Source organism: Hemicordylus capensis, chromosome 10 (assembly GCF_027244095.1).
Source record: "Hemicordylus capensis ecotype Gifberg chromosome 10, rHemCap1.1.pri, whole genome shotgun sequence".
Taxonomy (NCBI): domain Eukaryota; kingdom Metazoa; phylum Chordata; class Lepidosauria; order Squamata; family Cordylidae; genus Hemicordylus; species Hemicordylus capensis.
In genome coordinates this window covers 16,485,955-16,512,488 of record NC_069666.1, presented here as the reverse complement: position 1 = coordinate 16,512,488, position 26,534 = coordinate 16,485,955, and the positions used below count along the sequence as shown (strand labels likewise).

General features: G+C 48.9%; 1 protein-coding gene across 1 annotated transcript; it reads left to right on the top strand.

Moving 5' to 3' along the window:
* The first annotated feature begins 1,375 nt into the window (after positions 1 to 1,375).
* On the top strand, positions 1,376 to 26,007 carry LOC128334929 (sodium/nucleoside cotransporter 1-like). Its single transcript, XM_053272504.1, has 17 exons — positions 1,376 to 1,468; positions 2,756 to 2,851; positions 2,939 to 3,021; positions 4,992 to 5,089; positions 6,551 to 6,740; positions 7,165 to 7,306; positions 8,351 to 8,464; positions 9,258 to 9,335; positions 12,112 to 12,192; positions 13,102 to 13,182; positions 14,519 to 14,644; positions 15,975 to 16,105; positions 18,633 to 18,801; positions 20,211 to 20,408; positions 22,881 to 22,962; positions 25,477 to 25,575; positions 25,887 to 26,007. The coding sequence occupies exons 1-17, from the start codon at positions 1,376 to 1,378 to the stop codon at positions 26,003 to 26,005; spliced, it is 1,980 nt and encodes a 659-aa protein (XP_053128479.1). The 3' UTR covers positions 26,006 to 26,007.
* The last annotated feature ends 527 nt before the right edge of the window (positions 26,008 to 26,534 follow it).

Here is a 26,534-nt window from a genome sequence, read left to right as displayed (position 1 = left end):
GTGTTTGGGCAAGGTCTCATACATCTCAGAAGCTAGTGTGCAAACGTGAACATTGAATAGGGTTTGGGTTGTTTTGGTGCAGAACATTTCTTGCACTGGCTGAGCCTAGTATTGACCAAGTACCAATGTCTACCTGATGTGGCTAATGATGTGGAAGGAACCCTACCCTAGGAGATCCAATTAGCACCCAACCTGTCTGCCTTTCCACAGAAGATCTGCATCTGCTGAAGCTTTCTCAGACAGCAGGCTTTACTGTGTGGGTTTACTGTGTGTCTTTACTGTGAGTTTGAATTTGCCCAAAAAGCCGACGCAAAAAGTGAATTTTCTACCCCAGATATAAATAGAACTAAGCTCCAATACATAGGGGAAAACCTGAGTCATGTATGGCGTGCTCTCTGATGTATCACATGGACTTCTGGGTAAATCTGGCCGATATGTGAACGCACACCCACCCAGTAAAGTCTAATATACAGATTGCATATTAGAATGAGCACCAATATCACAGTTTTGGAGTATCACTAGCTTGCAGAAGGTTACTCTTGGTGAAAGCAGTGATGAACTGTATATACTCACCTTTGCTCCTTCAGTGTACAAGAACTAAGATCTTTTTGCTCTCAATTCTCCAGGTCTTGCATTTTGGATATTTTCTGCTCCTTAATGAATAATATTTTTTCGCTGTTGTCACATTTGATATTATCTCGTGGCAATGTTTATTTGTATGTGTGTGTGTTTGATTTTAATTCTTGCAAGCTGCCATGACAATGCTCTTATTAAAATAAATAAATTATCACAGGTCTCTGGATGAGAAGGTTTAGCATCGTCAACTATTCTATTTCCTGCTCTCTACCAGCTCTTGTTGTGCTCCCGTTTCTTCTACGAAGCCTGCAATTTGATGCACATTTGCTTGCTAGTCGGTCAAGTCTTTTTGAACTGAATGATGGCATGTCCTTCTGAGTAAATATGCAAAGTTTTACGTAAGCATTTCCAGAAGTGAGTCAATTTCACTTTTGTTTGTTACCTGAAACCACCAATATAATTCACACTGCATTTGCAAAGCCTGTTCATGGAAGCACTTGGAAATTGTTCTGAGAATTTTAATTTAGCACGCTTCTTAGGTGGTGTTTTTTTACAGCAGAGGGCAAGTGCCAGGGAATTTGTCTGCACTTGCTCCCAGAGGGAAACCTCAATACCCCCTGCCTCCCAAGCTGCTTCCCATGGCCCCTTTGCCTGTGTGTATTTGACTGAGAGCATGCTGAAGTGATTGATTGAAGCTGCCCATATACAGTACTTCTAAAAGATTCAGACTGTATTTATATTCATATTGTATGCTCCATTCTAGAAAATGTGTTTTACATAGCATTTTTATATTGTCACCATGGTCATCATTGCCTATGTCCCTCCTTTCTTCCAAAGAGCTCAGGGTGGTATGCATGGCTCCCCTTCGCAGTTTTATCCTCACAACAATCCTGTGAGTTAGCGTTGGCATTTTAAACCTCTTGCACTCTTGTTGTTAAGCGATCCATGTACTCAGAACTATTCGAAGTACAAGAGTATAAGTCCCCGCCCCAAGGTGCATGCAATCTAAAATTTGCCATGGGAAGACCACAGAAAAAAGGGGTGGGGATCTGGAGGCAGGGTAGAGACAATGATGACGGATATTAAGCAACCTGCCTAGAGAGCAGGAGGCTGTTGGTTCGAATCCCCATTGGTGTGTTTCCCAGAATATGGGGAACTCCTATATCGGGCAGCAGCGATATAGAAAGGTGCTGAAAGGCATCATCTCATAATGTGCAGGAGAAGGCAATGGTAAACCACTCCTGTATTCTACCAAGAAAACCACATGGCTCTGTGGTCGCCAGGAGTTGACACTGACTTGATGGCACAACCTTTCCTTTCCTTTCCAACCAAAGTTAAAAATAAATAAAGTGGCTCCCTGACCCCAAAGGGCTCACAATCTAAAAATGAAACGTAAGATAGACACCAGCAACAGCCACTGGAGGGATGCTGTGCTGGGGGTGGATAGGGCCAGTTGTCCTCTCCCTGCTAAACACAAGAGAATCGCCACTTTGAAAAGGTGCCTCGTTCCTCAGTTAGCAGCGGCGAAAGGAGCGCTCTCCTCCAGGTATGTGAGCAAAGGAGGAGGACTCTGCTGGGATGGGAGTTTCACCTCCAGTTCTTTGGACTGTGCTGTTAATTGATAACTGATCCAGTCTGAGGCGTGAGCAGATTAGGAGAAGGAAATCTCCAGAGGGCTGGAGAGAGCTTGATTCTGCTGTGAGTTATTGACCGGCCAGGCGCTCAGAGCTGGATAATGAACAGGCTCCACTGTGGGAGGAAGAGCAAGCCCAGGAGCAGGGATTGGGGCATACCTGAATCCGTGGAACAGAGATGGAGGGGTTTCCTGCTTTGGAAGCATTTCTGAGTAGGAAAGAATGTGCCGTCTGACTGCAGTCAAGACGACACGGATCTCTTTTCTTTATCGATGACATCCAGGGCCCCAAACAAACTATATCTTGTCTGTCCATGCCTGACTCTTACTGGGCATCACAAGACATGTTAAGATGAATTTAGCGTTCTGTCTCTGGCTCTTTGTGGCTCCATAAGATTTGCACTTATATAGGATTAAGGCAGGCAGGATTGCAAGACAGGAGTCAGCATGGGGGAGTCATTCTTGTGGATCCCCCAGGGAAGTGGTGAAAAAGGGCCCCACTCTTTCCCAGCTTGACTGTGTGCTGTGCCTTCCGATTCCCTTCAGGTTTGGTCTCTGCAGAGTGCCCGGAAGATGGGGAAAGTCCAGATTTCGCTGGAAGAACGGGACAGCGGCGTGGAGAATCCAGCACTGGAGCTGACGGTAAATCCTTCTTGCTCTCGTTAGGTGTGTGTGCCCTTTGCACCTTGCCTCCTCTAAAGGTAACAGCTTTTACTGTGCTTTTGGCAGGAATCAGAAGGAGAGATAGCCGAGGATGGCCGTTCTCCTAAACTCCAGGAAGGAAATGATGCCCCACATGCTCCTGCCTGGAGGTACAGAAAAGTAGGCCTGAGAGAGAAGGCGGGGTGGCAGGGAGACTCTGTTGAGGGGAGAGAGCATCCATCTCAGGGCTCTTCCAGGGAAGGGGAGGAGGGAGGGAGAGAATTCAGGCCAAAATAGATAAGACATTGTGCATCTGGTTTGGGGTTTACTTAAGGTCAAAATAGCAGCCGTGTATGGTTTCAGTCCAGACCTGGACCGCAGCCCAGAGGTTGTAAGTGCTTGACAATTTACTTCCATGCCATTTTTCTGCCAACCTCCCCATCGGTGTTCCCTCTAAGGCGTACGAACATGCTGGCACGCACAAGTTTTTTTAATGTCTGCTCAGTTAATTCTAGATCCCGCTCAGGTTGAATCAGGAGGGTTCCTTTCTGACTGCATGTGTGCACACACACTGCCTTGATACCCCAACCCAGAACAAAACTCTCTTTTTCCAAATTCATTTTTTATTAATTTTAACAATAGTAATATTGTCGTTCATTAGAAATACACACATAAAAGATGGACTCATTCCACGCACAGATGAAAAAATTAGAGAGAACACTGCTCCCCATCACATCTGTTATGGACCCCTGAAGATGCCGTTGTTTGAAGGACACGTTCAGAGCCCTTACTGTAGCAGCTTCAAAGGGGATTCCTAGGATGCTCTGTCTGTATTTACCAGGGAGAGCCTTTGTTTTCCTGTTCCTAGTAAACCACTTGTCCCTGTTTTGTCCCTGCTTGGGGAGGTCTTGTTCAGTTTTGGTCAAGTGAACCACTAGAGTTGTCACTGTTCAGGGATCCAGCAACCTCTCCAGTCATCCTTGGTATGAAAATTGGTTTTTACCAGCATAACCTATGTTCATTTGCAAAACGTTGGAGGGTAGTGGATTTTTGGTAAGAAAAACGCATTGGTGGAAGCCATGATCCTGGAAGCATTTGCCAGCATCTCACTATCTAGATCATGGCTCAGTGAAGGAAGGCCTTGTGCTGCCAGACAAATGGTAGCATTTCTCTGGGTTCCCTACTTCTAATGGTGATAGGTTTGCCATATTCTGGTTCTCCAAATCCAGACACCTATTTTGCATATTATGTTAATTGACTTGCAAATAATGTGTATGCAACTTTCAGTTACTTTCCAGTTACTTGTATTTATTCTGGATATCTAGCAACAATCATTGGGGAAGATATCCTTGCCTAACCATTTTCCTTGACATATTAACAACTGCGATAGAACAAAAAATGCACAGCTTTTTAATTAAGGCTGCAATTCTGTACACACTTATTTGAGAGATCTGATTGAAACCAATGGTTCTTGCTGCTAGGTAGGCATGCATTGAATGTAAAGCCAAGAAAGTCCTTAAACATTACAATACACAGCCTGGTAGGCAGGTATTGATGTATATCAAAAGCAAATTATTCTCTCAACTGCCCGATAGAGATCCCCTGCTGATAAAAAAAAGTAAGGCAACATTCCTCCTGTACTTATGAAAGTGAAACCCTCCCAGCTAGCCTCCTGTGATCTTCCTCTCTTAATCCAAGTCCAGCAGTTGAGCAGAATAGTGACTGCACATTTTGCTCCATAATTCCATTTTTACAAAGGCTAGAGCTTAGCTTTTTAAAAAATTGAAAGCTGAAATCTGGGCGAAGCCAGGTGGGCTAAGCAATCCGGGTGAGATGCTTAAAATCCGGGTGAAAGCTGGAATTATGGGGGGGCATGGCAACCCTAAATGGTCTCTGGGTCCCCCACTGCCTTTGTTCTTGGGGTCTAGGGTGTGATTATGGGGGCACAGAAAGCACACACATATGGCAAGGAGTATACGTCCAGATTCAGTGAGGTTTAAAGGTGGGGTGTCCCCAGCAAGGGGAGCCAGTTCCTGGTCCGAGAATGTCCTGGAAGCTAAAGGGGACTCCTCATGATCTTCCCAGTAGGTTCCATCAGGCTCTGGGAGCTGGTAAATTCTGACAGTATGATTCTCCTCAGGATCAGGAGTGTGGCTCAGCCCTTATCCAAAGCAAGGCACTTTTGCAAGGCTCATGACAAGATTCTGCGCAAAATCCTCTTGGGCATCTTATGTGCAGGTGAGTTTGGGGAGCATGGAGGGAAACAGGCGATTTGTTCTGGGTAGGGTCACTTGTCCAAGCCAGGACGCCAGCTGGAGGAGGGGGTCTAGGCAGAGGCAAACGCTCTAGCAGGGGATCTGGACGGACAGCACAAAGGGAAGGTTGGCATTCAAGCAAGGTCTTGCATGCTCCAAGGCGAGGTGCTAGATGCTAACACCAGAGGAGGTTTGGACATTGCTCTAGCAAAGTTCTGGATTTATGGAAGCTCCTGTCTAGTCGTGTGGTAAAGGTAAAGTTGTGCCGTTGAGTCAGTGTCAACTCCTGGCGGCCACAGAGCCCTGTGGTTGTCTTTGGTAGGATACAGGAGGGTCCATCTCCCGTGCAGTATGAGACGATGCCTTTCAACATCTTCCTATATTGCTGCTGTGGTGGGCTCTGTCTTTTCCTTGGAAATGCTCTCTTAAAGGGCCCTTGCCAGATTTTGCAGGTGCTGGCTCTAATAATGCTAGAGTTGGCCATGATTTGCTTTCTCGGTCCTCAGGAGAACTTCCAAATCGGAGGGAAAGGGCAGAGACGTGTCCTTGGGTCATGGAGAGGGTGCAAAGGTTGTGCAGGGATTAGGGTTGTGCAGAGCATTTGAGGCAGAGTAGGGGCATTTGTGGAGTCTGGACCAAGAGCATTCCCTAATCTCGCTCTCCTCCCGAGTCTTCTGCCTTGTCTTCAGAAAGCAGGGTGAGTTCTGACCTTAGGCACAGGACACAGGCTAAGATTCCTGAGGATGTAGCTTTTCCTCTCCTTCTGCAAAAAAAAACCCACCAGAGATGGCCACAACCGGAGATGGAAGTTTGGGAGGAATGCTTGAATTAGAGGCAACGGACATGAGGGTAGCACAGAAGGCCTTTGCTCTTAATAACGCCTCCCAAAGGGCCCACAGCTATTGACGGTTGTTCATGTGAACGCAGCCTAAATGCCGGATGAAATGCAGATACAGTGTGAAGTTTGGGCACGGAGTGGCCTTGCCCCATGCAAGAGACTGAAGCTGTTCTCATGTGCAGCCTAACCCGGCCTAGGGATGCCCAGCCCGGGTGCTGAATGGAGCAGGACCAGGGGTGTAGCTATAATTGAGCAGATAGGTTCCAAGAACCCGGGGGCCCCAGCTCCTGAGGGGCCCCAGCTCCACCCTCCTCTATTTTCTTATCTCCCTCACCCTGAGGGGCTGCCAGGGAGAGGGGTGGACACAGGCCCCCCCCTCCCCTAGCTACGCCTCTGAGCAGGGCTGTTCGTGTGGAAGTGTGCTCCAACCAAACAACAAAGGGTCATTTGGGGAGAAAGCAAGGTTTGGGAAGCATTCTCCCACCCACCCATCCAGTAGGTCATGTGAATGGCCCCACTGCCTTGCAAATGAATGGAAGCCGGAACGCCAGCCCTGCCCTGCTGACTTGACCCACGGGTGCCGTTCTTGGTGTCTCCTCTCTCCAGCCTACCTGGCATACTTCTCCGTGGCCTGTTGGCTGGACTTCCAGCGAGCTTTGGCTCTGGTCGTTTTAACTTGCCTGGGCGTCTGTCTCGGGGCCTACAGCATGATCAAGAAGTGGTGGGGCCCAAGGATTGTCCAGATGCTGAGCCCTTGTGGGAAATGCTTCCGGAACTCTTGGCCTTGGCTGAAATGGTAAGTTGGGGACCAGCCAGCCTCATGGGTCTGACTTAAGCCCATGGAAAAGCAGGTCAGCTCTGTCATCTGTAGACCACGTATGTGGCGCCTGCACCTTCTCTGTTAGATAGTATCATGTTCCTCTTCCCTTCTGTTTTATTCCATCTTAGAATTCAATAGTCTCCACACACATCACTCAGATGCCCTCCCCTTTCCCTTCTTTTTATGGTCCTGGGGATGCACCACCTTCCAAGATGGTGCTGGGGGACGAGAGAGCTCCATTCCCTTAAAGGAGCCCCACCAGTGCTGGACAGAGCACAGCACTGCTCAGTGGGAACAGCCGCCCCACACACAATGCCAGGGGTCTGCAGAGAGTATCCGGCTCCACAATTAGTCGGGGAGTAGGGTGTATCCCGGTAATGATTGCTACTTCCTTTCCTAGGGTGCTGTGTGCGATCATTTTAATTGGCCTGGTCACCTGGTTGGTTCTGGACATGCTCCAGAGGCGGGAGCAGCTGGTGTCCTTGGGTGGCTTCTGTGCACTGGTGCTGATGCTCTTCATGTGCTCCAAACACCACTGTGCTGTAAGTAGCAGCATTTCCTTTGGCTTGGACTTGCTTTCCCTTGGCGTGCCTGGAGAATTAGGTGTAGCAATCCACATTGTCACGCCCTTTCCATTGCTTCCCCAGAAATATCTACCCCTTCTGATAGAACTGGGTGGTTTAAATTAAAACCTGCATATTGGCCTGGTTCACACAATCATTTGAACCTAGGTTTAAGGTCAGTAGCTGACATTAGTGTGGTGGTGTGAACCCATTTTAAGGCAGGAATCTCAGATTTAGCTGAGGACCCAAACAGACATCAGTAATCTTGGTGAGGGTTCACACAAGGACACTGATGTCAGTTACCAACTTTAAGCTTAGATTCAAATGGTTGTGTGAACCAGGCCAGTGAGCTTCACTTCGGTTAAGGGGCACAGCTAAGACATTGACTCTTTCCCTTTTGCTCATTGCATGCATTCTATAAGATTGGCAGGATGATTGGTTGGTTGGTTATTTTGTCTCTCACCTTTCCTCTCTTAAGAAGACTCATGAGGCAGCTAGCTGATCTCAACACAGATTGAGACAGATTGTGTTGAGATTAAATCAGATCAAAACAGATCAAATATACAATAAAAATGACCAAATAGCAAGGGTTTAGGAAAGGAGGATGTGCCACCCCTCTTCTGCGACTACAATTTATTATGGCTGGGGATGTTAGGAGTTGTAGTTCAGCAGGAATGCCCACTGAAATGCACTGGTTCCTTTCCAATGGCCATGGAATGCATGGAATTTCCCAATGGCCAATGGCCATTTGGGAATTCCATGCATTCCTAAGGCCATTTAGAAGGAAACTCTGCTTCAGTGGGCATTCCCGGCCGTTCATATTAGAATGTCCTGACACTAGTCCACTGTAGGACCTGCATGCCGAATGTCCCAGGCTCACTCCCTGCCATCTTGGGGAAGACCCGAAACCTTGGAGAGTCATCGCTGCCAGTCAGTGTAGCCAATACTGAGCTGGACGGCCCAACTCAGCTTCCTTCCGACATCCCACGTCCCATTCTCTCGTGGTATGCACTTGCATTGCAGGTGTCCTGGAGAGCCGTCTTCTGGGGTCTTGGTCTGCAGTTTGTCCTCGGTGTCTTTATCATCCGGACAGAACCTGGATTTCAGGCTTTCCAGTGGCTTGGCAAACAAATCCAGGTATGGCTCACCATCATCGTTAGGAGAGGCTGTCGCTCGGGGCGGGGTAGGGCCCATGTTTTGCCATGCCCAAGGTCCCAGGTTCAGTCCTTGGTATCTCCAGTGAAAAAGATCTCCGGGAGCAGAGTTGAGGAGGAAAAACTCTGTTTAAGGTTTTGAAAGAAAGGAATGCACTTCAGGAACTGGGAGCACTCCCAACGTGCGGTCGTGTAATCAGCGCCATCCTCCTCAGCCCCTCTCTCACAGACCATCACCTGCTTCTCCTACCTAGTTGTTGGCTCACACACCGTTGAAAATCAGAAGCATGCACAGCTCCCAAAGCTGGCTAGGCAGTGGCGCACCTAGGTGATTTTGGTACCTGGACTATCCCTGTTGTGAGGTGCCCCTGCATTTGGGGAGGGGCCTCCTGCCACCACCCTGTGCCTGCCACAAGCCCCCCCACACCAGGCCCCCCTGATTTTGGGCAGGGCTCCTACCGCGACCCCACACCTGCCCCACCGTGCCAAACCACCAAATTTACCTTAATTTTAGCAGCCAATGTGCATGGGGGTGTGTGTGTGAGCCAAGCAGGCCTCCCCGCAGGCCTGCCTCGCAGTTTTCAAGGGCCGCTTTGGCCACTGCAGCTGAGGATGATGGGAGTTGTAGTCCAACAACCTCTGGAATCTCAAGTTTGAGAACTCCGGTTTTAGCAAATTTGCTCGGAAATGAGCGAGAAGTTCTTTGCAACCTTCTCTTCCAGGTGAACCCAACCATAGCCTCCCCGACTCAAGCACCCCTTGTTTTTCCCTTGCAGATATTCCTGAACTACACCACAGCTGGATCCAGCTTCGTCTTTGGCAACAACCTGATCCAAGAGGCCTTTGCCTTTCAGGTCAGCTGAAAGGGACGGTTGACAGAACTTCCTTGTTGGTTCCTATTCATCCTTGGTCACCTTTACAACTGAGTCCTTGACATCAGAGGCTGACTTTTCATGCCATGCCTGGGATGAGACTTATACCCGAATGTGTGGGCTGCAATCTAAGCAAGGGACATGCACCTTGTTTATTCAGACATATGTACATTTGTATCCCACTCTTCTTCCAAGGAGCCTAGAGCAGTATACATGATTATGTTTATCCCCGCAACAACCCTGTGAGGTAGGTTAGGCTGAGAGATAAGGGACTGACCCAATGTCACCCAGTGAGTTTCATAGCTAAATGGGGATCTTGTTAGAGAGCTCAGGAGGGGAGATTACTTTATCTGCCCCAGCTATAGCGGAAGTGCACAGGTAAGGGAGCACTGCTAATTAATATTGTCTGGAGACAATAGAGACAGACAATGGAGTTGAAGTTCTAAATAAATCCTGAGCCATTTTGGAAGGGCGGTATACAAATCAAATCAAATCAAATCAATAAATAAAATAGTTTATTTAGGAAATCTATCAGGGAGATAGATTAAGGCCTACGTGCCTTGCTGCTAGCTCCATACAGGAAGAGGAGAAGGAAGAAGATGGAAGTTTCTCTCTCCAGGTGAGAGAATGAATCCTGAGACTATCAGTAGGGATGTGCACAGCGATTCGAGGATGAATTGATTTGATTTGAATCAGGTCAATTTGAATGATCCAACCTCAAATCAAATCATCACTGATTTCAATGGCGGTTCTAGAGGTTGAATCAAATGAACCCTGATTTGATATGAATTGATTCATTGATTCTAACCGCCATTTTGTTTGCCCATTCTACTGGTTTTCTGTGGGGAGAGCAGGTCTACCAATAGATTTTCTGGGAGAGCAAGTCTACCCATTAATGCCAGTGCAATTTGAGCACTGTTTTTCTTGGGGGAGCTGGTCTACCATTTGGGTTTAATGGGTAGACCTGCTCTCCACAGGAAAATTGAATCAATTTGATAATTCACCAATCAAATCATTGAATCAATTCAAGATTTTGCTATTCGATTCGAAGTCGAATCGCAAAATCCAGTTTGTGCACACCCCATCAGTTTAACAAAAGGGAAGGAGTAGAGAAAGCGTAGTCATAGAGGGAATTTCTTGCTCACTATCTACTCCTGGTGCCCTTAGTGGTCAATATGGATTATGGTGTTAAGAGTCGATGCCATAAGGATCTCCAACAGATTTGAACTCTGGTCTCCTTGGTCCTAGTCCAACACTAAACATGATATCATATTGGCTCTAAATGATTCAGCCCAAAATGGACCAGAACAGCCAAGTAGTATGCCTCTCTGTTGTTCACCTATGTACAGGCTTGGCAATGTTAACTCCACTTCATTTTGCTTTCGTACTACAATTATTAATATATCGCTTTCCAATGAAAATGTTCCCAAAGTGATTTACATAGAAAAATCATAAGAAAAAAGAGACGGGTTCCTGTCCCACAAGGGGCTCACATTCTAAAAGGAAGCACAAAGTAGACACCAGCAACAGCCATTGGAGGGGTTTTTATGCCAATCCCAGCTACTGACTCAGCTCCCAGTGCCTGCTATTTCTAGACCAGCCTGCATCCTAGAACCTGTGCTGACATCCTGTGTTGGCCAGAAGCAATGATATACCCCTTAACTTATATTTCTGTCCCACTTTTCCCCAGCATGGAAAGCAAAGTTTTCGGGGGTTCTCAAGTGGACATGGTCTCCCATCCAGGCACTGATCCGACCCAAGGATGCTTAGCTTCAGCAACGTGGCTGGGTCATGTGCCCTTCGACTATGTCCCTGGGTGGAAGTGTGTTCCTTTTATTAATTTTTTGGAAGTGTGCTCCTTTTATTAATTTTTAATTTTTTGCTGTTGTTTCTGTTCTATTAATAATTTATTTTATTAACTTGCTAATTAATATTTTATTTTATTAGAACGTTATGAGCCACCCCAAGCAGTAGTGTACTGGAGGACCGGGGTATAAATATTTTAAAATAAAATAAAAATAAAACAACTACTATTATTACTATTACTACTACAGATATTTCTATACCGCTTTTCAATCAAAGTTCTCAAAGCGGTTTCCATATAAAAATGAATAATACATAAATAAGGTGGTCCCCTGTCCCCAAAGGTCTCACCATCTAAAAAGAAACATAAGGTAGACACCAGCAACAGCCACTAGAGGGGATGCTGTGCTGGGGTTGGAAAGGGCCAGTTGCTCTCCCCCTGCTAAATATGAGAGAATCGCCACTTTAAAAGGTGTCTCTTTGCTCAGTTAGCAGGGGGTGATGTCTCTGAGCATCGTGGGAAACTTAACTGTTGGGGATGGTAAGGACGTGGTTTCATTTGTTGTTCGGTGGGGGTGGTTTCCTGAGTGCCCCTGCCAAGTCCAGGCTGCCTTGATCTAAGCAGCAATAAATGCCAACCTTGGCTACCAGTTGCTAACGGCCAACATTCGCTTCTCGGACTCCATCACGGCTTTTAGAAAGCTTGTTAAAACTTGGCTTTTTGCCCGGGCTTTTACATAATCGTTTTTACTGCTGCTTTTGTGTGTTTTTATCTGCTGTATTGTTTTTATGCCTGTATTTTATATGTTTTTATATATTTTTTTAGCTTGATGTTTTATTGCCTTTCTATTGTATGTTTTAACTTTTGTAAACTGCCTTGGGGTTGTCTTTTAATGAAAGGTGGTATATAAATGCAACAATAAAATAAACCTGTGCGGTGCCATTCTGTCTCCAGGCTTTGCCCATCATTGTCTTCTTCAGCTGCGTGATGTCCATTCTCTACTACCTGGGAGTCATGCAGTGGGTGATCCTGAAGGTAATACGGTGCATTCAGCATGTCGAGAGTGGGGAGGTGCTTGTGAGTTCCCACAGTGTGGCTGAAATTCACACGGTGGTCTGGGTGGCCCAAGGTATTGTGGTGCACGAGACAAGGCACCAAATACTGCCTTGCCCCAAACCCCCTGTTGGGGACCCTCTCAAAAACAATCCTTTCCAGGAGGAATGTTTGCAGGAGGCCCACTCTTCACGCCTTGAGCTTCTTGCAAACTTTGCACGGAGCCTGAGAAGAAAGGTAAGAGTCAGATTGGTCTCAAAGAGCTTCCATGATGGCAGCAGTAGGGGACATCTGGCCACCCTGCCGCCGCCCCAATCATCCACCACCAGAGTCATCCACCTCGCCTCACGGAAGGGCCGCCCATTTGTAATCATAAAGGCGTTGAAGAATCACAGGTTCTCAGGCTCCGCTTTCCAAACTGGGGCGTCTGCCATGTGGATGACGTTGAATGAAGCCCGAGTTCAGGTGCTGAAAACTTGCGTGGGTTGGGGAGGGGTGTGACTGAGCTGCAAGGTGAGTAAGTGAGTGAGCAAGGTAAAGGTAAAGTGTGTCGTTGAGTCGGTGTTGGCTCCTGGAGACCACAGAGCCCTGTGGTTGTCTTGGGTAGAATACAGGAGGGGTTCACCATTGCCATCTCCCGTGCACAGTAAGAGATGATGCCTCTCAGCACCTTCCTGTATCGCTGCTGCCCGATATAGGAGTTTCTCATAGACTGGGGAACACACCAGCGGGGATTCGAACCAACAGCCTCCTGCTCTCTAGGCAGGTGACTGCGCCATTAGGTGGCTTGAATGAGCAAGGGGAGGGGGAATCATGCCTGCTTAAGAACCTCTGGTCTGGTTCCTGCAAGCTGTGGCCTCCTGCCTGACCATCTCTGGCTCCTTCCTGCAGCTGTCCTGGATCCTGCAAATCACCATGGGCACAGCAGCCACAGAGTCTCTGAGCATCGTAGGAAATGTCTTTGTGGGGATGGTGAGCACATGGTTTCATTTGTTATTGCTGTTCACTGGGGGCCGTCTCCTGAGTGCTCCTGGCAAGCCCAACCTGCCTTGATCTAAGCAAGAACAGACCAGAACATAAGAGGAGCCCCACTGGATAAGAGCTGAGGTCCGCTGAGCCCAGCTTGCGCCCAGCTTTTCCCCCCACAGTAGCCAAGGCAGAGGAGAGCTGGTCTTGTGGCAGCAAGCATGAATTGCCCCCTTTGCTAAGCAGGGTCCACCCTGGTTTGCATTTGGATGGGAGACTACCTGTGTGAGCACTCTCAGATATTCTTCAGGGAAAAGCACCTGCATGCTTGCATGCAGAAGGTTCCACGTTCCCTCCCTGGCATGTCCAAGATAGGGCCACTGCAAGTCTGTGCAGGCGATACTGAGCTAGATGGACCGATGGTCTGACTTGGTATAAGGCAGCTTGTCCATGTCTGGGACATGAAGGCAATGACCTTACCCCAGGCCCCAACCATCGCTATACTGCCTCTATTTTATATATATATGTGTGTGTGTGTGTGTGTGTGTGTGTGTGTGTGTGTGTGTACACACACACTCACTCACACTATGTATATAGCCATCATAACTATTAGACAAGTAGACGGGGCATGCTCTGTTCCTTCTTAACATCCTTATTTCAGGGGTTCCTTTTCTTGTTCTGTCAGACTGCTTTATGTTCTTAAACATAAGAACAGCCCCGCTGGATCAGGCCCAACTATAGCTCCCATCACCCCAAGCCACAATAAATTGAAGCTGAGAATGATGGGAGTTGTAGTTCAGGAACATCTGGAGGAACCCAGGTTGGGAACTGCTGATCTATCTAATCCAGCATCCTGTTGCTGACAGTGGCCCACCAGATGCCTCTGGGAAGCCCACAGGCAAGAGGTGAGGGCATGCCTTCTCTCCTGCTGTTGCTCCCCTGCAACTGGTATTCAGAGGTGTTCTCCTGCCTCTAAATCTGGAGGTAGCCTATGGCCACCAGGACTAGTAACCCATTGATAGAGTTGTCCTCCAAGGATTTGTCTAAACCCCACATAAAGCCACAGAAGCTGGTGGCCATCACCCCATCCTGCAGCAGAGAATTCCACAGATTAATTATGTGCTGTGTACTTCCGTTTGTTGGTTCTAAATTTCCTGGCCTTCAGTTTCATGGGATGACCCCTGGTTCTAGTGTTGTGAAAGAGGGAGAAACATTTCTCCCTGTCCACTCTCTCCACACCATGCATAATTTTCGGAAGCTTTATCACATCACACCCATTGCTTGTGGGTGCTGTTTCTTGAGGGTGCTTGTTCGCAGTCTGAGCCCTTCTTCTGCCCTTCAGACAGAGGCCCCACTGCTCATCCGCCCCTACCTGCTCGAGATGACCAGTTCAGAAGTCCATGCTGTGATGACGGGCGGTTTTGCCACCATTGCAGGCAGCGTGATGGGAGCCTATATTTCCTTTGGGGTGAGTATGCCATAGAAGAAAGTATCGAGAGGCGGAGGAGAACTCTTCTAGACAGGAGCATTTCCCAGAACCCGACACATAGTTAACTGGGGCACCCCACCAAGAACTGTGAAAAATCAACAAATGGTGATTTTGACTTGACTTCATATATTGGGAAGCAATTGCATAAATGTGTTTGTAGGCAGATCAAGGGCTTGCTGGGGAGGGGAGCTGGTCTTGTGGTAGCAAGCATGGATTGTCCCCTTGGTTAAGCAGGGTCCACCATGGTTTGCATTTGAATGGGAGACTACATGTGTGAGCATTGTAAGATATTCCCCTGGGGGGGATGGGGCCACTCTGGGAAAAGCATCTCCATGCTTGCATGCAGAAGGTTCCAAGTTCCCTCCCTGGCAGCATCTCCAAGACAGGGCCGAGAGAGATTCCTGCCTGCAACCTTGGAGAAGCCGCTGCCAGTCTGTGTAGACAATCCTGAGCTAGATGGACCAAGGGTCTGACTCAGTATATGGCAGCTTCCTGTGTCCCTACGTTTCTGTTTGCTTACTTAAAATATTTCTATTTTGCTGCCTTTCCATTTTAAAAATCTCCAAGGCCTCTTACAACTTCGCAATAATCATTAAAATGATACGATCAAAATACAAAACTGACACACAACAGCAGGGCAGACATGAGGAGAGCAACCCTGTTTTTACACACTTTTGCCCTAGCCTGATTCTGACACTAGAAGTGTGCCAGGCGGGGAGAAAACTGCTTAAAATAGCTGCACATGGCGAGGTCAGGCTGGGGAGGGGGCAGGTTTTACTCCCCTCCACACTCTGCTCCTTTTGGGCAAGGTGCATTCCACTTCCGCTTGAGAAAGAGAGAGAGAGAGGGGCGTCCCACTCCCACTTTATAGCAAATGGGGCAAGCACATGTTTAACCTCCTTACCCTCCTAAAGTGGCCATTCCCTTGTGTTTAGCAGGGGGAGAGCAATTGACCATATCCGTCCCTAGCACAGCATCCCTCCAGTGGCTGTTGCTGGTGTCTACCTTATGTGTCTTTTTAAGATTGTGAGCCTTTGGGGGGAGGGCAGTCAGGGAGCCATCTTATTCTGTGTATTCTTTTTCTGCGGAAACCACTTTCGAAACTTTGTGTGGAGAAGCGGTATATAAATACTCATGATCATAAACATAATTACGTCATGGTTAGGGTGACAAATGCACCGTGGTCTCCAGCACAGCCTTTGCCCTGGAGGGAGTCTGCCGGCCGCCTCCCCGTGATCCCACTGCTGTGCCTCTTGGAGACGCCCGGCCCGCCTTGCCTCCGTTCATTGTGCTCTGTATCCTGCTTCAGATTGACGCTTCATCCTTGATTGCAGCTTCAGTGATGGCTGCGCCTTGTGCTTTGGCCATGGCGAAACTGGTCTACCCAGAAGTGGAAGAGTCCAAGTTCCGGAGCCAGGAGGGCGTGAAAATTGCCTGCGGGTGAGTGCAGCAGAACAGGGTCACCAGACTGCCATCAACCCATCTTTATTACGGCCACGGACCCGCATAAAGCATAAGGGGGGATTACCCAGCGAAAGGAAGAGCAGATAACAAGTACACAGGGTGATTGCATAGAGCACGGCAGTGAATCATATGATGTTAGCTACATAATGATATTAATCACAGAAATAATAGAAAGTGCACAGGAAGCATGAGGGCATAAAAAAAAGCCTTAAAAGGCATCTAAGTGCATAAAAAGGATGGGGGGGGGGCATTAGAAGGGATGTAAAAAGATTAAAAGACATGAAAAGCCAAACATGCATAAAAGCCTAAGTAATAAAACTGGATAACGGCCAGACTATGAGGCACTTCACACGCTCATATCCCCTGCTAACTTGGCAGAGAGGCACCTTTTAACATGGTGATTCTCTTTATTTAGCATGGGGGAGAGTAACTGGCCCTATCCACCCCCAGCACAGTACCTCCAGTGACTGTTGCTGGTGTCTGTCTTGTGTTTCTTTTTAGATTGTGAGCCCTTTGCGGACAGGGAGCCTTCTTATTTATTTATTATTCCTCTGTGTAAACCGCCCTGAGCCATTTTTGGGAGGGCGGTATAGAAATTGAATGAATGAATGAATGAATGAATGAATGAATAAGCGCCTCGATGAGGTAGCCCGCTCTCCCTGCAGACAACCATGCCCGGAACCCTAGACGGCCGGATCGGGCACCCACATGGCTACTGGCTCTGTCATGGAGCCGGTGGGGGCTGCAGGGATCATGCACTGCCCAGTCCCCGGACGTCCCCGAATGCCCCACAGTGGCACATGAGCAATAACACAAGGTTGACCAAGTGCTCGTTCCGTTAACCTAATTTAAGGTGGGGTGAATTAGGTGGGCTAGCCGCCTGGGAACCACCGGGCTCGCCCGCAAGCCTGGTGGCTCCCACAATCGGTAAAAAGCAATTTAGGCTCCCTTCGCCCGCTTTCTCCTGATCGTGGGAATAACTTCTGTAAGGCTATAAGACTATAAGGGCCAGTAAGAAAAAAAGGAAGGGAGGATCCATAGAGGAGCCTAAATAATTGATTGTATTTAAATGAATTCAAATAATTGAATTCTTTCTATTGAATCAGTATTGAGTGAGCAGAGTGTAGAGCCCACCCTGGGTCACCAAGGGTCAGAGTAAGGCTGAGAACACCCACTGCCTACCATCCGCCGACGAATGCTGGTTGCTGCTGTACAGAATCTGGCAACGCTGTATGTGATGGCAGGCTTAAAGTCAGAAAGCAGCAAGGAGCTGTAGGATCGGCTCAAACGTCCCGGATGATGCTTGCCTAGCAATGAGAGGAGGAGAGAGGGATGGACGTCTCTAGAGATCAAACTGTGGAGGAGGACATGCTCGGTAATGTCAATCTTCCCTGAGCCACAAGGGCATAGTTGCTCAATGGCGACACAATGGAGTCCTTCTATAATGGCCTTCTGGGCTGGCTGCGTGATGAGGGCTGCTCTTCTTGGGCATGGGAGTCGGAAGGGGGAACTGGCTGGGTGCAGCAAGCCAGGAGGAGGAGGAGGGCTGAGGTGATGAAGTCAGCCCTCCTCCCTTGGCCTACTCTGAGGCTGACCTTGTCTGCTCCCATCCTGTAATTCTGGGTTCAAGGAAGGCCAGGAACTCACCACCTCCCCCTTGGAGCTTTACACCTGCCCTTGATAGATAAATATGTCTGTACCTTTCTCAGGCTTCATAGTATGCAGCAGGCAGTATGTAAATATGAAGAAAGTGTGTGTGTGTGTGTGTGTGTGTGTGTGTGTGTGTGTGTGTGTGTGTCCATTAATGGTGAAACTTGATAGGATTCAGGAGGAGAGGTCTATTGACGGCTACTAGTCGGATGTCTGTAAGCCACCTCCAGCCTCGGGGACGGAGTGACTCTGGGTACCAGTTGCAGGGGAGTAACAGCAGAAGAGAGGGCATGCCCTCAACTCCTGCCTGTGGCTTCCAGTGGCATGTGGTGGGCCACTGTGCGAAACGGTATGGTGGACTAGATGGGCCTTGGCAGCGGCGTAGCGGGGGGAAACGGCGCCCAGGGCAAGCTCTGGCCCTGAAATTTGGGCAAGCTCTGGCCCTGAAAGTGACTTCTCCAAGGTTGCAGGCAGGCATCTCTCTCAGCCCTATCTTGGAGAAGCCAGGGAGGGAACTTGGAACCTTCTGCTCTTCCCAGAACGGCTTCATCCCCTGAGGGGAATATCTTGCGGTGTTCACACATCAAGTCTCCCATTCAGATGCAACCAGGGCAGACCCTGCTTAACTATGGGGACAAGTCATGCTTGCTACCACAAGACCAGCTCTCCTAACTCTATCATCCCTATTGGCCATTGTGACTGGGGATGATGGGAGTTGTAGTCTAATGGCTATAGAGCCTCAGGTTGGCCTTCCCTGCTCTGGCAAGACACTTGGGGAAGGGATGTGTAGCTGCCGCTGTAAAATCTAAACCGGGGCCTCTTGACGTTCTTCATCCTTGATGTATCCTCACAGGGAGGAGAAGAATGTTCTGGAAGCTGCTGGCAATGGCGCTGCAGTCTCTGTGGGGCTGGTGGCTAACATTGCAGCCAATCTCATCGCCTTCCTGGCTGTGCTGGAGTTCATCAACGCCAGCCTGGCTTGGCTGGGAGGCTTGGTCAACCTGCCAGAACTCTCCTTCCAGGTACCGCCCGCAAGTCAGCCATCCCAAGTGTGAGCACACCAGGGCAGAGATGTGCACAAAACTCATTTTCCCAGCTCGGTTTGGATCCGAACTGGATTCGAACCGGTCTGGGCCCAGTTTGGAGCCCTTCCAGCAAAGGGGAATCCGGCAGGGGGCTTTTAAAAGTAAAGGTAAAGTGTGCCGTCAAGTTGGTTTCGACTCCTGGCACCCACAGAGCCCTGTGGTTGGCTTTGGTAGAAGACAGGAGGGGTTTACCATGGCCGCCTCCCGTGCAGTATGAGATGATGCCTTTCAGCATCTTCCTATATCGCTGCTGCCCAATATAGTAACAGCAGGGATTCGAACCAGCAACCTTCTGTTTGTTAGTCAAGCATTTCCCCACTGTGCCACTTAAGGTGGCATAAAAGTGGGGATGCTTCTAAAAGTGTTTTAAGAAGTAGAAAAAATAACAGAAATTTCTCATTAAATGCACTGGCGGCTGCTGTGATGGCCAGGGGAGGGTGCGGCCGCAGTTCCCCCGACCCCTGTCAGCCTCCCCACACACACACACCCAGTGTCCAGGGCCAGCTCAGGCCTTCTTCAGCCTGTTTTGGGCCTCTGTGCATGCATGGAGGCCATTTCTTTGACATGTGCGCTGGGCATTTGTGTGACCTGGGTTTGGTCATGGGTCAAGCCGGTTCGCACATCCCTATACCAGGATAGTTTCAAGGATGCTAAGAAGCAACTTTGACCAGGTCCACTTCTTTCTCTCTAGGCTATGATGAGTGTAGAGTTATACTAGATTGATTCCTCTGGTCTTAAAGAAGGAAACATGTCAGGAGCAGATGACAAGTGAGTTTGTGTGGAAGAGAGATAGGGACCTTCCAGATGGCAATAAATTGTGTGGCATTGAAAGCTTCTATGCAATTCCAAAATGTAGTCTTATTGACTGTACAAATGCACCTGTTAGGCTTCTGCACTCCTTCCTATCAAGATCTTACTTTCTAGCTACATGCTGATCAGAGACCCTGTATGATTTTTGCAGCACCACCTGCTGGACAGTGCCTACATTCTGAGAAGAACCAGGTCATCACAAAAGTAGTATAGAAAAAGGAAAGGGTTCATCTCAAATTGCAAGCACTGGCCAGCAGGTGGCACTGAGGAAATCGCACAAGGTCTCTAATCAGCACACAGTCGGAGAATATGTTCCCAATAGGAAGGAGCTCAGAAGCCTACAGGAGCATGTGTGTGGTCATTAAGTCAGTGCTTCTAGGTTGCACAATTTATTGCTATCTGGAAGGACCCATAATGGTGGCCATGATATAGAAGCTGGAGGGGGTGGGTAAGAAAGATGGCATGGGATGGTGGAGTGAGCAGGTGTCCAGTGATTTGGTCACCGAGTTTATGAGAACCCCTTTTCTTGCTTCCAGCTGATCTGCTCCTATGTGCTGATGCCTGTAGCATTCTTGTTAGGGGCCAGCTGGGAAGATGCAGGGGTGGTAGCCGAGCTGCTGGGAATCAAGATCTTCCTAAACGAATTTGTGGCCTATCAGCAGCTGTCCACCTACAAGCAGCGACGGTTGGATGGGCTGCCGGAGTGGGATGGAACAAACAAGCAGTGGATTTCGGTAAGTGCATCAGTAATGGGACTTGGGGGCTGAGAGGTGAGCGTGGAGGGAGACCGTCATTAACGCTACTGATGTAGGGACATAGGAAGCTGCCATATACTGAGTCAGACCATTGGTCCATCTAGCTCAGTATTGTCTTCACTGACTGGCAGCAGTTTCTCCAAGGTTTCAGGCAGGAATCTCTCTCAGTCCTATCTTGGAGATGCCAGGGAGGGAACTTGGAACCTTTAGATGCTCTTCCCAGAGTAGCTTCATCCCCGAGGGGAATATCTTTCAGTGCTCACACATCAAGTCTCCCATTCATATGCAACCAGGGCAGACCCTGCTTAGCTAAGGGGACAAGTCATGCTTGTTACCACAAGACCAGCTCTCCTCTCCTAGGATACATGTAGTGTTTTTGGTTAATCAGTTCCTTGATCCAGGCCAGCTTTTGAATGGGGCTTGAGTTCCTTGCATTCCAGTCCTGGAATAGAGGCAGAGCTAAAACAAACCAGCCAGCAGCAGGAGCCCTGAAAAAGCAGCCTGCTCTTGCCTGGATTGCCCTAGCCTGGGTTAGGCTGCTCATGATAACAGCTTTACTGACTTCCTCAAGTCAATAGGCCTAGAGTTAGCAAATTTGTCTTCATTCTGCACCCCTCAGTTCCACATACATGATCCTCAGTCCAACATATAGTAAAACTAGCAGGACATTTATTCCGGAAAGTAATGAAATAATATAGGTTGGGTGAAGTTTGAGAGAGACTAGATGCCTGTACAGAAACAAGGAAAGGAAAGGAAAGGAAAGATTGTGCCATCGAGTCGGTGTTGACTCCCGGTGACCACAGAGCCCTGTGGTTCTCTTTGGTAAAATACAGGAGGGGTTTACCATTGCCATCTCCCACGCAGTATGAGATGATGCCTTTCAGCACCTTCTTATATCCCTGCTGCCCGATTTAGGAGTTTCCCATAGTCTGGGAAACACACCAGCAGGGATTCGAACCAACAGACTCCTGCTCTCTAGGCAGGTGACTTCCCCACTGAGCCATTAGGTGGCCATTATCTGCACCATTAGTTGACAGAAACAAGACAAAATGTTCAAAGCAGTTTCCATTGTAGCACTTAGACACCCATCTGAAATTTATTATTTATTTGTTTGTTTGTTTATTAGATTTCTATACCGCCCTTCCAAAAATGGCTCAGGGTGGTTCTCACACAAAAACTGGCAACCAGTTTAGGACCGGTATTCTTCCCCTGCCAGATATGCCTTGCCAGTTGTCACTCCTGGTAGATACCTTTTGGGACCCATCTGCAACACCCAAGCGTGGTTCTGAGATGCAAACACCAGGGCCTGCAGCTTGGAACATATCTAAAACTCATCCCAGGCTATGACGTTCAGTAACAGAGAGGCCTTAATATTTCCTGGAAAATTCCAGGATTGGCCCCATCCTGTACAACATAGATGAGGTTCTGGCCAAGGACTTCTTCCCTGCTTCACGAAGGGACCCGTTTGCCCTGTGTACGTTGGTAGGGGGATTCTCAATGTTGGGTCCCCACATGCTATTGGACTTCAACTCCCATAATCTCCAGCCCCAGCAACCTTTGGTTGGGGATTATGGGCGCTGAAGTCCAATAACATCTGGGGACCCGACACTGAGAATCCCTGGGTTAAACCCTCTGAGTGAGGCTGTCAAGAGTCAGTGTCAATGAGTTGAAAAATGCATATTCTCTGGTCAACCCATTCAGTGTCCTCCTAGCCAGGCAGAAGTGAGCTGTCCTAGCACAATAAACTGTGGCCAGGGATGATGGGACCTGTAGTTCAACAACAGCTGGAGAGCTGAGCAGCTCCCGGACACATAACAAGCAAGGTGAAAGGGCACTGGGCCGATCCTCTGAGTGCATCTGGTGCAGCAACTTAGGACCAAATCTGAGTCCTGCCTCTTTAGTTACCCTCAGGGGTTCTCAAACGTGGGTCCTCAGATGCTCTTAGACTACAACTCCCACCACCCCCAGCCACAATGGTGAAGGCTGGGCATGATGGGAGTTGTAGTCCAACAACATCTGAAGATCCTATTCTCCTTAAGGGATGGGGCTGCTTTGGGAAGAGCGTCTATTCTGCACGCAGAAGGTTCCAAATTCCCTCCCTGGCATCTCCAAATAGGGCTGAGAGAGATTCCTGCCTGCAACCTTGGAGAAGCCGCTGCCAGTCTGTGTAGACAATACTGAGCTAGACGGACCAATGGCTGGATTCAGTATAGGGCAGCTCCCTATGTTCCTAGTTCTGGGTCATGTTGGCAACTAAACACAGAGGTCACCCTACAGATATGGTGAGTTGCAAGAGGATGCTTATGCTGCTTCCCCAGAAAGTGCCTGCTCTGTAGATAAGCGCAGCAGAGCCTGGGAAGCAACCCGTGTCGATTAGGCACAGCAAGGGCAGATGACACTATCAGCGGCATTATCATGGTACTGATCACATTTCCCTCTCTCGTTCCCCAGGTGAGAGCTGAAACCATCACCACCTTTGCCCTGTGTGGATTTGCCAACCTCAGCTCCATTGGGATCATGTTGGGCGGCTTGAGTGAGTTGGCAGCCTAGTGAGCAAAGTCCAGGTTCTGAGGCCGAGAGCTCAGCAAAGGGCAGGGGCGCCCTTTCATGAGGCGATGAGAGGCGGTGGCCTCAGGCAGCAGATTATCAGGGCCCGAGCAGGGTAGTAAGAGGCCTCCCACCGCTGCCCTTGAAGCAGCCCTTCAGGGCCAAAAGCCTTGCAGGCTTTTCAAGGAGAGCCTCACCTGACACTCCTTGCGAAACGTGCAAGAAGCACAAGGCGAGAAGAGGCTGCTGACAATGTTCCTTCCTCCCACACCCTGCTCCACTTTCCAAAGTTTGCAACGAGCACTGGTTTTGAAAGGGGGCTGGCCCTCACCAGAATTGTGGGCCAAAGCGGCATTGGGCACTTAGCCACAGCTGCTTGGATCACCCCTGTCCCCAAGTCTTGAGGCCTTAAAACTGAGACCCCAAATGCCTTGCAGGGACTGCCTGGCCCAGCGCTGTGACCAGAGGGACTCTTACCCATGGACTTTGGGGCCGAAGTCCAAGGCCTCCACACCCCCTGGGGGCCCCCCAAATCCTCTTTAAACTGTCCTGGGCGGTGTGGTTTGTGCCCTCAAGGCCTTATGTGTTATAAATGATGCTTAACTTGCAGGGGGGGCCCTCCAAAGGCCTTTTGGTCCAGGCTCCAAAATGACCTAGGTGGACCTCTGGCTGTGACCCATGCTGCTACTGCTCGCCCAAGGTTGCCTGTCATAACCATGACTGTCTCCACTGGGGAAGATCTTGGGGGCTTCAGCCTGGCAGGCACAAAACAGTGATGTGGTTGCAAATTCAGAAGGGCAGGGGCTCACCATGACAGCCCCCATAGCCACCCCCACCATGACAGCCACCCCCCCATCCCAGTGGCCACACAATAATTTGGGAGGTTATGTTACAAGAAGTCAAGGATCATGTAGACCAGGCTTGCTCAACTTTGCCCCCACCCCCAGCTGTTTTTGGACTACAACTCCTATAAGCCCCAGCCACAGTGGCCAACAGCCAAGGATTATGGGCACTGTAGGCCAACATCTGCAGGAGGGCCAAAGTTGTAGACTCTAGGGGATGTACTAGAATGAATGACTGGGAACGTCCACTCGAATGCTCTGGTTCTTCCCAAATGACCATAGGAATGCATGGGATTTCAAAATGGCCATTGGTCATTTGGAAATTCAAAGCATTCCATGGCCATTTGGAAGGAACCAGTGCATTTCAGTGGGCATTCCCAATTATTCATTTTTAGGATGCCCTGACTCTACTCCACTGTAGGACTTGCATGCTGATAGTCCCAGATTCAATCCCTGGCAGCATCTCCAGGAAGGACTGGGAAAGACTCCTGCCTGAAACCATGGAGAGAGCTGCTGCCAGTCAGAGTAAAAAAGCCAAACTTTGGGTTACGGCCCATTTGACCCACGAGTATACCCCTTAGGTTCTGGCAACCTAGGAGTAGACCATACTGAGCTAGCTGGACCAAGGGTCTGACTCAGTATAAGGGAGCTTCCTAAGTTCCCCAAACAGGAGGAATGGTAAAGAACAGTTGGAGTAGCAAGAGCAGTGCATTATCTCCATGTAGAAAGCCAAAGGTTTTGCATCCCTGCTGAGACCTTGGGGCGGCGGGGGGCAGAGTACCAGGACTGCATCCCTGCCCAGCCCTGCACCACTGGGCACAAACCATAAAAAGACCCTTGGCAGTGTCTGGCTCGCTTATTCTGCTCTGTCCTCCTTTTTGTGGTAATTGGGTGAACTGAGAAATGATAAACTATTGACGTTTATATATCAGCTGCAGCGGAGGGGGGGGAGAAGCAGCAGGCCAGCCGACTGGCCAGAACGCGGGGGGTGGGGGCAGAGAAGCGGCTGGGGAGAGAAGAAGTGGGCCAGCCACCAGAAAGCTGCAGCGGGGGAGAAAAAGGTGGAGGCAGTTGGGTGGGCCAGCCAGAGGCGCAGATGCACTGCACGCAGCCCAGCTAGTATATATATATATAATAATCTAAGACGTACCCGTGGCTAATCCTGTGTGTGACAGCTCTCGCGAGAGTTCGCGAGCGAGCTGCTGGGAGAGGGAGAGGAAACAATGGCGGTGGAGGAAAAGAAAGGTGAATGGGTGGCCGGGCGGCCGACCAGCAGGGAGAGGAAGCAGCGGCTGGGGGGGGCAGGAGTGGGGGAGGGCTGAGAATGAGGGGGGGAGGGGGGAGAACTAGAGGCACAGATGCTCTGCGCCCAGGCCAGCTTGTTGAATTTAATTGGTCTCTGTGCACAGTCGGTTTCAATTGATATTTTATTCTATCATTCTTTTTGAGATGCAAAAACTGTTACTGTTATACTGCCATTACATATAATACTGTTATATATATGATTTATATTCCTATTACATCACATCTGGTGTTATATTACCACTATGTGATATTACATCTGGTCAAAGATCGTAATAAAGGATTTACTTACTCACATACATACATACAGACAGACAGACATACTTACTTACTTACTTGCTCCTTTTTGTGCCCAGCAACCATGGCCCCACAGCGCAAGAGTGAATTTTCCACCATTGTTCTACGGGCTTTGCTCACTGGTGCCACCGTCTCCTTGATCAATTCATGCATTGCAGGTATGGCCTTGGTGTCTGGGGACAGCATTTGTCCCAGGAATTAGGGGAGGGGGGTATCAAGTTCCAGACCAGGAGCAATGAAAGGGGGAATTCTTGGCCGATTGAAACAGGAGGTGGGAGAAATTGGGTGGTGCTGATTTTGGATCATTCACTGAATATGCTCATTGAAGGGAGAGGCCAAAATATATGTAATGCAAAGCTACTGGACAGGTGTCCCCTATGGGTGTAACTGATTCTGCATTGCAGTGCTCTGTGTCCAGGTCTTCAAGAGAGAATCCCCTTCATGGCCCTTTCTCCTCCCACCTCCACAGGTATCCTCTATGTGCCCAGAGGAGAAGTGACTGATTGCCCTGGCTTCTTCAACACCACCAACTTAACCTCTACCAGCTACCCAATCTATGTCTGCTGTAATGACTTGTTTACCAGGTGAGCACTCATACCTCTTGCAACGCTGATTGATGTTGTGCAGTATACAATGCCACCTCTAGCCAGCAGGGGGAGTGCAAGGAGTATGGTGTAAGGTAGGGGTGTGCACAAACCAAAAAACCGCAGTTTGGCTTAAATTCAATCTGAACCGTGTGCTGCCGAACTGGTTCAGGCGAATTGGCCAGTCTGGTCTGTTTGACCAAAATTGGATACATCAGGAGAGGTTTGGTTTTGAGTAAGGTTTGATTTTGTGGTTTTCTTTCCACAGCGGTGAGTATAATATACTGTGCTATTGCTGCTGTAAGTATCTGGTTTTGCTGGATCTGATTAACAAAGGCAGAATTCGGGTACCTGCCTGCCTGCCTTGGGTTTTGTTTTGTTTGTGAGATAGTGTTGTAGCAAGAAATGGACAATGGTAGCTCTCATTTGTGTGTAATATTTCTGAGCAATTGCTGTGATGAGCTCCATGTCTGGTCTTGAAACTAACTTGTGCTTTATTCACTGCGCTGGTCTGCTCTGCAATCTGCATTGCA